This window comes from Diadema antillarum, unplaced genomic scaffold, assembly GCF_040938485.1.
Source record: "Diadema antillarum isolate AM-2024a unplaced genomic scaffold, OU_Dant_1.0 scf00000061, whole genome shotgun sequence".
In the NCBI taxonomy this organism is placed as follows: Eukaryota; Metazoa; Echinodermata; class Echinoidea; order Diadematoida; family Diadematidae; genus Diadema; species Diadema antillarum.
In genome coordinates, this window is record NW_027270950.1 from 2,251,729 (window position 1) to 2,263,824 (window position 12,096).

Genomic DNA, 12,096 nt, shown 5'->3' on the forward strand with positions numbered 1-12,096 from the left:
TCGCAGCATGAAATTCTTGCGAGTTGCCTCTGACATTCATTGCGTATAGTGTAGACAAGAACTTTCGCATGCATTTTAATTTGGCAATCTTGGCTCTTGTGAAATTTGCAAAATTAAAATGCAGGCGAACATTCCTCGTTTTTACAGTATGGCATATATTTGCTGAGCTTGATATTTTGTGAAGTTGGACTTGTAGGTTAATTCTGAAAGCCGTTGAATCCACTGTCAAGAACAACAACGCCAGGAAGAGAAACCAAACCTAACCGCTTTCAGGATAAAAGAAATGGATTTGCCTTTCCCATTCTGGACAAAATAGACAGCGCATTTGTGTGATACAGGAGACAATATTTTTGAGAGTTATTGATTTTTCAATGATCAGCTGGTCAGCTCACAAAATTTTCAAAAATAAAGAAATTGAAAAATAGCAAATTACACTGCATAAAACTACAGTACATCCTTTATATGCAACTTGATAGGTAATAACCCCACTCACTGTCATGTTCATGTCATGCATCCTATAATGTAATTAGGCCTACATACTAACTGTGTATAATTTAATAACTATGCACAAAATGTTTTTTACACATAAAATCAAGGTGTGTGCACTAGATTTCTTTGAAAACTACGCCGCTGATGTGACAAAATCTTTGGTTCTGCAACTACATGTCTGTATTGACTTTGAATCTAAATATCAGTTACTAATAAATTAATTAATCTGAATATTGTAGAAGGCTTGACTGAACATACAGAATGAACATATCTTGAGGCGATGAAAATTTGGGTACAGCAAGATGAAGAAAGAGAGAGAGAGAGAGAGGCAATTATATATTGTACTGTTGATTGTTGTTGTGGTATGATATATGCTGGGCAAAATCTATAGAGACTTTGGTTATTTTTCTTAAAAAAGAAAAAAAAAGTTTGCCTTTGAGGAGACTAATAATAAAGTGGCCATGCATCTAGGTACATGTAGGTATGTTGGCATGTGTTCCATTTGAGCCATACGCAATTCCTTATTTTGGGACAGGAGCCCCAATATTTACCGCTCCAAACACTTACAACTGATGGAAATTGCTCTTCCGAAACATTGTTGCTGCTCCTAACAACAAACAAAAAATAAACAAACTATCATGACTTTTAAAAAACAACAAGAAAAAAAAGAGGAAAATATTAACTTTACAAAACACAGTCCTACGTCTGCAGTACTAAAGTAATACTGCAAATTCTGTAAAATGGAACATATGATATGCAAACTTGCCATGCAATCTACGCAGGCGGAAAACATTTTGAATGCGCTTGGATTAGGTATCAATAACGGGTGTACGTCTCATCCCGATCTGTGATGTATGGCAATCATCTGTCTAAAGGCAAGTACAGTATATCCCAGTACAGGAGTACAATTTGTAGTTGCTCTGCGGGGCTAGTTTCATTTACATATTGCTTGCCCAGTGGCAAAATTGGGTTGTCCAGGGGCAAGTGGATGAGTAGAGCTGTATGTCTGTAGGGACCCTGAGTTATATAAAAAATGGAAGCATAGCTGACTGTAACTCTCTAATATCACAGCTATCTGCGCAATCTCTAAAAGGAAAGTGTAGAAATCTTTTGAATAAGCCATTAATTTTGAGTCCATTGAAAACATAATTTTAAAGTGACTTGTTGTACAGTCTGAGGTTACCAGACAGACTTTTAAACAAAAGTCCTTTGAAGAGCAAATCATACCTGCCATCTTCAGAGCTCAACATACCGTAACAAATAAAATGAAAGCAAATTTTGCAAAACAAAGAAAGGAAAGCGAATATCTCTGTCATAATACCTAAAACCTTTCAATATCAACAGAAGGTCACAAAAATAGGAACCCATGGTGGAATAACACTTCTTCCTTCATTCAAAATAGAAAGAAAAAGAAGAAATTTGTATTTTAAACAACATAAAAATTGATATGCGTGGCAGGTGTTTGGGTGTACATAGTGACCAGCATTTTATATTGGAATGGAATAAATGACCTTTATAGATTTTTTTAAAGACGTGAGCTATTAAACAATAAGCAGCAATGAGCTACATGTATAAACAAACTTAACATAAGATAGGGGCAAGACATGACAATTATCGAGAGCCAAAATGAAATTGGCCAAAATCTGTGGAAGAGAATCATACAAAACTTACGACACCTTTCATCTCCTTCTTTTTAATACTCTCTCACCAGCGGTATACTGTAAAATGTCTACTTCTTATTTCACTTTGGATATTTCTCAGCTGATAGTACATAGCATGTCTTTTTTTTTTCTTGTTTTCATCAGCATTTTCAGACTGCATCTGCATGTAACTGTTTCAAAGGTTATTCATTCTTAGCCATACACTGTATTGTATCCCTTTATCATCACCACAATATCATTTTTTTTTCTTTTTCTATTTTTTTACACATGTGAATGAAATTCTACAACGGGTACAACCTCTATGTCTTTGGAAGTAAATTTATCTACGACATACAGAATATATCTTCATGTTTTGCAGCCTACGTGACCGATTGTCAGCGATTTGGTGAATTCAGCGTTGGACGTCGTCCCTCTGTGCACGGCGCCCTCACGTGTCTGCCTCAGTCTTGATGGTGGTTTCGTCGTGACGCTCCTCCACAGCCTTCATCAGCGTCATGATGGAGTTGTTGACCTCCACCAGCTGGTTGGCGACCTCTGTTGGGTCCTGGTGGGGGTCGTTGACCCCAGACTCCATGTGGTTCCCGATGCCTCCATTGGGGTCATCGTCGAGGTCACCTGCAAAGACCAAAACATTTACATAGAAGTTGGGACTCGTAGTTGAGTAAGCTTCTTTTTGTCCAAAACTGTAACAAAAAAGCAGCATTCACAATACAGTCAACCTTGCCTATAAAGTTGAATCAATTTGGACTGAAGAAATAGCTTCGACTTCGACGAAATACAACTTATGAGGGATTTAAATTAAATAGAATATAAAGAGAAGCGGACTTGAAAAGACCAGACCCAAACAGCAGTGCAGTTTGAAGACACACTGATGTCATTTGCGAGACTTTTTGAGACTTTTGAGACTTTTTTTTAAAGCAAATTTGCTAAACATTGCAAATGAACATTATTGTCACTATCACAAACAACTGGTCTTTGCCTTTGCAGGGCACACACAAAACTGGATACTCGGGCCTAACTTGAATATCTCACAAGCAGGGAGGTGGGATCCTACCTCACTGTCACAAGAGAATAAATGAGTCTTAAAACATAACATCTTTCGAATAATTTGCAGAAAACCCCATTCAATTTGGTAAGTGGTCACAGAGAAACGTGGATCGTTGTAAAGCATGTCGTGGGTCTGATTCTTCCAAGGTTAGCACCTGGATGCTCTCGGGACTGCATATCAATGTGTAAACACAAAGGACAGAACTTCGTGGGAAGGGATTCCTGACATGCTCTACAAAAATCCTAATTTCTCTTTGACTACTGAAGCAAATTGGATGGGGTTTTCTGTAAGATGTGGGTAAAACATTGTAAGTTGTAGGGTCCTGTTGCAATTTTTTGTTTTGTTTTGTTTGTTTTTTTTTTTGGGGGGGGGGGGAATATGGTACAGCAATTTTCAATTGTCTTTATTCCTTCAAGACACACACCAACCTGACATGTCTCCCTCGTGGGTCAGATCTGTGCTGGAGTCTTCGATGTACTCCACGGCATCTGGAAGAGAATCGTCGTCGTGGGAGGCACCCCTAGCAGCAAGAGATTCTGCGGCTGGAAATAATGAATCAGGAGAAAATGTCGAACTATCATACGGTACGCGTACACACTCACGATTTATGAATACTTGACATCACACTTATTAAAATTTTTACTGTCTTTCAGTCATTTCATTCAGTCATTTCATTCAAGTGTTATGTAAATTTGTATCTAAATTTTCATTAAACTTTGTGATTAGTGGGGTCTTGAGTGACTGACATACACCTTTGTATTTATAAGCCTTCTTGTGTCAATGGATCTGAATATCAATACACACATATGTGACCCTGTATCACAAAAACCACCAAAACGTCACCAGAAATAGATTCTCAGTTAAGGGCAGATTCTAGAAGAGCAGACTCTCAGCTTTCATAAATGATGTATAAAACTCAATTCAAATGGACTTTCTTAATATATCAGCATAATGCAAAGAAAGTGCATGCTCTGAAATGGCGTTTACTAGCTGACAAAAGAGGCTCTGAAGTTTAGGGTGTGTTCAAGTACTTAATCTTGTTATTAAAGCTGTTTTGTGTGCAATGAATGGGACAAAAACAGGATGTAAGCTCTGAAGCAACCACAATGAAAGGATTATCAGATTACGCTGACATACTGTCACAGCACATTCTATTCATGACTAATACCAACTTTCAAAGCAGTAGCATCATACATTTAAACACTATTAGAAGTGGGAGCAAAGACCAGCTAAAGGGTTTTTAAGAAATGAAAAGAGAGATCTCTTACACACATACCTAATCAAACGATTCTACAAAAAAAGTTTTCGAGAAAAACTGAAAAAAACAAACATGCAATTTCCCTTTTCTTTCATGATTAAAAACTTTAATATAATGTAGAAGAATAATTGTTCCATCAGGAAGTACAAAAATCAAGAGATTGATTAGGTTGACGAGGTTGATTTTGAGAAGTGATCATTAACTATCAGTGACCTTTGACCCCTGGCAACCCTGAAATTTCACATAATGCATAAGACAACCTTCACGGCAGAGCCTAGACAAATGTATCAACGTTGATGCCAAATTATACTTCCAACCTGACCAATCACAGCTACTATTCAGGGTCCGACTTTCTTTGACCGTTGTGATCAAGGATTGACAGTAAAACATTCTGGTGTGGGGACATCATACTTACCCATCCTCTTCTTGCGGTTGGCGTCTTTCCGCCTGTTGGCAAACCAGTTGTACACCTTGCTGGGATTTACTCTATTGTGCTCTGCAATGTCTTGTCCTGCAATGAACAAAAAACAAAACAAATAAAAATAGCCACATAGTCTCATGAACACCCACTGGCATAAAATCCTAGGATGACAGAAAAATTTCCCCAGTGATGAACCCCATAGTCCCATCCCATACTTATGGTGTCTGTGGTAAACACTCCTGAGTGGAATGAAATTTATGTGAAAACACAATAATGTTTGAGTCCAGGTTGATCTTGAGATTGAGATCGAAGTGTCTGCTGAGTGTAGCATAAACAGTAAAATGGAGCAAACAGAATGGGGGAAATTTTTACTGAAGTCAGACAAAATATGTGAGAGGTCTTCAAGATTATTTAAAGCTGCTTCCACAGAAATGAGCTACATTGTACCAATTCCAGTTGAATGTATGCAAATTGGATAAAGAGATCATACTGTACACTCACAAGTCTCTAATTTACTTGCATGCAAACTTTTCATTTCAGTTTGTTTGCTTTAAATATCCTTTTAGGATAAGAAATCACAACCATCATATCAATTCAATTGTCAGTACCAAGGTAATGAAGCATTGCTGTATTGACAAATCTGTAAAGGGAAGGGGTCATTGTTGTGGAATAAACTGACAAAAACTTCAAACTTTACTTTCTTAGTATTTAAACCAAATAGAGAGTGAAAAGGCTTCAGCATTATCAAACTATCACTTTCTAAACACATCTTAACTGATAGGACTGTGTCCCAACTACAGGCAAATTTCCCTAACTATCATACGTTTTTGCTCTTTAATCTTTTAGAACAAATAATATTGCACCTGTACACTCCTACTGTTCTGTTAATCAACATTATCACAGTCAACTTGAATGTGGGCTTGACTTTTTGCTCCAGAGAGGTTGTATAGCACTGCGTTCTACCAGGGCCTAGCTCACCTGGGATCTGCTGCATGGCGTTGCAGGTGTCGGAGAGGCGTACCCGTTCCAGGTCGTTGGGGTACGGGTTCTTCTTGAAGTACGCCTCCAGCACCTTCAGGCAGTTGTCCTTCCAGACGAAGCGCTCGCGCCTCTTCCCTGACACCACCGGGGTGTTGGCAGTCTGCGAGGGCGACTGGTAGGGCAGGTAGCGGGCAGTGGACCGCCGGTGGTGCTGGGAGATGATGTGTTGCTGGGGAGACGGCTGCCCGTCTTGGTCCTGGAGACTATTCAGCAATCCTGAACAGACAGCAATATTTACATTAATCAGTCTTTTGTTCTTCTTTCCTTCTGCATGCATGGGTGCCAACCTTGCATGAGTCAGCATTACTGCAGTATTCTCAAGGCTGAAAAGGCACATATTTGGTGGAAAGTAGTATTTTTACCTTTCCTGCAATATCCTGTCATACATAGAAATACAAATTGGCAACAACAGTATGTATCTTCCATGAAACCTGCAGTATTTTTTGGCAAGAAACAGTACAAAATACTGCAAAAAAGGAATACTTTGCATTTCTGTACATGATGTAATACATGTATTTCATATACTTTGAAGGCATGGCAAGAGGAAGGAACCCGATGCGGATAGACTGGTTTTGCCATAACACGCATTTCCCATAGATACACACTTGTACTCAGGGGCGGATCCAGGAATTCCGTAAAGAGGGGGCGTGTTTACAAAATTAAAGGGGGGGCGCACGCACCCCTCCCCCATTTTTTTTCTTTTTATTTCTTTTGTTTCAACAAAAAATAAAGGGGGGGCGTGCGCCGGTTGAGGTCCTCCCTGGATCCGCCCCTTGATACTGTGCCTGCCCATGTCTCCAATGGGTTAAGAAAGAAAGAAAGTATAAAATTCGGGAGTGCTGTACCTAGTGCCTCCAGCTCTTTCCGCTTAGCCAGATACCAGCGGTAGAGCATGGCCTGGGTGCTGCGCCGCATCACGTAACCATGGAGCAGGAACTGGGAGATGTAGCTCTGGCTGATGCCCGTCGCCTGGGCGATCTGGTTCTGGGAGAGACGATTCAGGTTCAGGAATTCCTTGATGTCCTCCTTCACATTCATGTGCCCTTTCCTGGGTGAAGAAGGAATGATATGCAAATTAAAGGGATGGTATAGTATTTGTTGAGATGAGGATTCAGCCTGTAACTTTTTGCAAGATGCTCGAGGAATTCAATGTTCATTCGATGAAAATTACTTTTGAAATGGCTTACACACATTGTATTAGGATTGCTTTGTTTTGGATATCTCAGCCATTTCAAAACCAATTTTCATCAAATAAACTTTTAATTCCTCTCATAACCATTATGTTCTTTCATATTTTGTGAAAGCTTTCTTATTATCTCAAAAATCATTATTAAAAGATGGAAACCAGTAGCCCCATCTCAACCGAAACTGTACGATCCCTTTATTAAAGTAATTGAAGACCCAAAGTCATCATGGAGGCACACAGCCGTCATACAGCCAAGCACAAGTTTACAGGAGACTGGTACTGCATGGATTAAAGTGAGCAAGTTAGAATTGTCTGTTGAGTTTGTACATTAATCATAGCCAAAAGGACAACTTATGCATACATCATGATTTCACAAATGAAGTCTCTGACATTATGCCTCAGCACACGAGAACTACATTTTGTGACTAACTATTAAAAAAAGAAGAAGAAAAAAAAAAATCCACAACCTATCCGTAACAAAACAATCATAAGGTTGAGACTAGAGATAATCTGTCACCAGAAAAAAAAAAAAAGGAACAAAGTCTGAAAGGTTAAGTTTGCTTCAGTTCCAGGTGTGAGGAAAGCTTGTGACATGTTGGATGCTATGATGCAACATTTTTCTGATAAAGGTAGATTTAAATAATAATTCTATGTCCCCTCGTATCTGTCTCTGTCTCTATAACATTACCTTTTCGTCTCAGTTGGTTTAATGTTAATAAACAGAACTGGTATTCAAGTCATACATGTGGGCCTATCATTTTGTAATTCAAATGTTTGTTCCTTTGAAGAGCTAAGATGAAAAGACAAGAAATGTGAGACAATAAAGTATATCACAACCCCAAGGCTGCTATCCCAGTTAGAATAGCAAACTGAATATTGATGATAGTTTGCTAAACCTGTACCTTAAAATATAATCTCAATGTGTATGTTTTTGTATACAGTGTATGCAAACAATTACATCTTTCAAAGCAGTATTTATTAAAGTACTCTTGAAATAATCTTATCTATATTTAGAAGAACACCTTACGAGTTAACTTTTCATAATGCTTTAATTTGTATACATCAGCGTAAATAAAACATGAAACTGAAATTTAAACTGAAACTAATCAATTTTGAAATCCAGGAAATCTTTGTGATCACAATAAATATATCGTCTCCAGGGTACAATTACATGTATTCTCATAACTGTAAGACCCAGTGCATTTGTTCCCATACACTGTGGTTTACTTGTAATATGTATGGCAAGCGAAGAACAGGTTGATGCACAAAAGCATTCTGCGTAATTGGTAACATTAAGGAGTGAAAATGTAGGCCTACTGTATATTAAAGAATTTTCATTGGGGTTTAGTTTTCGCGAATTTCGCAAATCACAGTTGGGCTGCGAATTTAACAATACGCGAAAAATGTCACCATGCGCTAAGGTAAAAGTGTGCATGTGAAGGCCTCTATGTCAATTTGTGAAAACAACATCTCGTGAAATGTCTGTGACTTCCACATTCGCGAAAATATCTGTACACGAAAAAATCAGCATATACAGTAACATTTTTTTTTTCCTGGTGATAAGTCAAGCAAGAATTACATGCACTTCTATTTAAACATTAACCTGAACTTCATAGATGAGGATGAAGCATCAACCCTTGTTGAAGAAAAGAGCAGAAGGGAATGCACAAACAAAATATTGTTGTCATCTCTTCCAAACTTTCTTTCATGGTCTACTAAAGATTCAAAGAGTAGTCCCCATCTCACCGGAAGAGTGCCTCCACTTCCTCATTGGACACACTGATTTCATCCATCCCTAGGCGACCGTCTCCATTCTCCTGGTAGGTATGGCTACCCATGGAGGAGAGCAACGTTACCAGGGAGGTCCTGCCGCCAGGCGATCCTTCCTCCTGGCCCAGCCCGCTGCCATCCAGGGTAGAGTTCCTATTGGTCACCGTCAGCTGCTGCTGGGCCTGGTAGCTGCTGATTGGCGGAGAGGCCGCCGATGTCACAATGGGCTGTTCCACTCTGGGCGGGAGGGGTCCCAGCTCCGTGTCCAGCTTGGCCATGGTGTCGCACGCGTGGATGATTTCATCTTTGGTCAGCCCTGTGCGCACCAATCTCCTCAGGAGTTCTATTTGCTCGATGGTGTAGCGAGGCTCACCCGCCATGGCGCCGTTTGCGATGCCTTTCCAAATGGCTTTCCTCCAGATAGTTCTTCCAGATTACCCAATATCAATCTGCATAAGGAATAACAAAAAATCAGAGCCCTTTACACAACTCGAAATTAAAGACACATTGTAATAAAAACTTTTTTCTGAATTGATGGTAATTACAACTGGTCATTTTTCAGTAGAATGTAGTAAATACAGTTCAAACCACACTTTTTATTAGATACTGTGATATTTATTTTGAATCTTAATCCCTGGACTTATACAATTCTGTTTTCTTCTGTTCATTCTTCTTGTACAAGTTTCTCTTTATGACAGTTCAACCATTAATGTCTAAGGAAAGTAAGAGAAATATTCTATACCACAATGTCTAGGGTCTACAATACAGACTAGTGTATATACAGTGTAGCATGTTTGAGAATGAAATTTGATGCACCAAAATGCAATGCATGCATTCTTACGGTGAAGATTATCAACAGTAACATACATCATACAAATATGTCATAGGGGTCATAAAGGACAAGACATTATAAAATACACTTTAATCTAACTAATGATTCATGAGCAGATGATCAATGTGATTTTCACCAAACTTGCAGGGTGTGTTAGTAATGAAGTGAAAAAGAAACAGCTAAATCTGTGGGGTCATGAGGTCAAAAGTCAAAGGTCATAGGGCAATAAAGGACATTGAAATAAGATTATTATAAGACATTATAAAATACACTTTAATCTAACTTATGATTCATGAACAGATGATGTGATTTTCACCAAACTTGCAGGGTGTGTTAGTAATGAAGTGAGAAAGAAACAGCTAAATCTGTGGGGTCATGAGGTCAAAAGTCAAAGGTCATAGGGCAATAAAGGACATTGAAATAAGATTATCTCTCAATAACACAACAATGGATCATCAAACCTTCACCAGACTTGCTTCTAAAATGCATTCTGTAGATCCCCGATATGTCCCTTTCCCTTTAAGTTTGTGTTGAAGATACTGCCTACGAAATGGCAAAATTCAAATCACGGCTGCTTGCTAGAGGTCTGCTCTCTTGGAATGCTCCTCTAGTTTTGAGTGTGATTATTTGCACTATAGCAAGGATAAGTTTTAAACTTTAATCTGAAAGGCTGCAACAGAAGACTCAAATTCCATACTAAATGAGCACAATATGAAAATGGTCATATATGAATTAATGTACTTGTTAAACTAAGCAAACTACAGTACCTTGCAAGGTCACATTTCATGCAAGATAAGACAAAAGCTTTTTTCATGTGAATCATGGTACTTTTTAAAGTTTTCTATTATTCCCTCCTGTGCACTTTGATCTTCCACAAGATGATCCAGGATAAAGATTCTCTCACAAAGAAGAAACAAAGCTCACTGATATACGCTGGTACAGGTTACGTTGTTGTGTTTGTGCCCAAAGTGTGGAACCAGCCATTTCCATACAATTCTTTGATCATAATCACATTTTTTTCTAAATACATTTGTACCTTGCAGATCATAAAATCTCTCACATATTCTTCCCTCCTCCCTTTAAGCAAGCCCACAGCCAAGTCATGAACATCGATTTACACTTCAATGAATGTGCACATAATGCTCGCCCCGCCAACAAAAACTTGCGAGACCGACAAACTGCATTCCTGTCTGGGGATTTTGTTTGCATGCGTCTGGTTGAATTGTTTTGATGAATTGTACATGAAACCCTCCCCCCCTCCCCCCCCAAAAAAAAAAAAAAAAAAATAAGAATAGCAATAGGTACATCACAAGCAATATTTCCACACAGAAAAACTCAAAAGCAGAAGAATGAACAAGCGCCAGAGAGAGAGAGAGAGAGAGAGAGAGAGAGAAAGAAATATTCTGCATTGTACTTACTGTAAGCACTAAGCCAATGTACAAACTTATTACAATTGTAAATGTTGCCTATTGGTAAAGAGAACTTTGAAAGCTCTCCCACTGCCATTGAACAATGTACTTGTCTTTTTCACTCCCACCAATGAAGGGAAATCTCTCATTGAACAAAAACCACGACAGGACGGGACTGAATGCGTCTGTCGATTCAGCGGTACCGACAGAGGCACCACACTTGAACGGTTTGTCGGTGACTGGTATAGAGGGAAGTATAGTGTCCTATAGCATTCCAGTATAATACATGTACCACTACTAGACACCTGTACAATGTACAGTACCATACATTCACTTATAGCCTTTCATTTCATTTGTTTTCTTGGGCACTTTCATTATATTCCAACAAATACATCCTTTCATATCACCAGGAAAAGAAGACCTCACAACCGCTACAAGAAAAAAAAAAGGGGGGGGGCAAAAAACAATAATGAAACAAAACAAAAAACACACTACAATTTGCTCGGGAGAAGACAGCTTTAATATTGGTATTCTTTTCTTAAATGTATGTCATATTCTTTTCTGATGCATAATAGGCCCTACTGGCTCTGCAAGTCTGATGAGTGTTGTTGTACATTGTATTTCAAATTTTTAAAGGAAGAGTTAAAGGGTGTGTACAGTTCTGGTTGAGGTGAGGATTTAGCTTTGAACGTTTTGCAAGATATTCAGAAACCACTCTATGAGATGTCAAAGCGCATGCAATTCTAAGGGGTATCAAAAGTTTATTTGATGAAAATCGGTTTTGAAATGGCTGAGATATTATCCAAAAACAAGGTGAAACAAAGAGATGCTAATAAAAGGCGTGGCCTGTCGTCTTTTATTATTATCACTTTTTTGGATATCTCAGCCATTTGAAAACCAATTTTCATCGAATAAACGTTGAATCCTTCTTAAAATTACGTGCTCTTTCATATTTCATAAGAGGTTTCTCATTATCTCACT

The 12,096-nt window shown here is 38.5% G+C and overlaps 1 protein-coding gene across 2 annotated transcripts in view; it reads right to left on the minus strand.

Moving 5' to 3' along the window:
• The window catches only part of LOC139716141 (homeobox-containing protein 1-like), an 18,536-nt gene continuing 6,440 nt past the window's right edge, over positions 1-12,096 (minus strand). The window contains exons 1-7 of one of the 2 annotated variants that reach the window (XM_071627702.1): positions 10,168-10,242; positions 8,851-9,323; positions 6,764-6,966; positions 5,856-6,134; positions 4,872-4,967; positions 3,627-3,740; positions 1-2,765 (exon numbers count right to left, since the gene is read on the minus strand). In XM_071627702.1, the coding sequence (XP_071483803.1) occupies positions 2,578-2,765; positions 3,627-3,740; positions 4,872-4,967; positions 5,856-6,134; positions 6,764-6,966; positions 8,851-9,254 (1,284 nt within the window). In that variant the 5' untranslated portion in view covers positions 9,255-9,323; positions 10,168-10,242 and the 3' untranslated portion in view covers positions 1-2,577. Of the gene's footprint in view, positions 2,766-3,626; positions 3,741-4,871; positions 4,968-5,855; positions 6,135-6,763; positions 6,967-8,850; positions 9,324-10,167; positions 10,243-12,096 lie in introns of those variants that run through there. The other variant, XM_071627701.1, reaches the window with a different exon arrangement.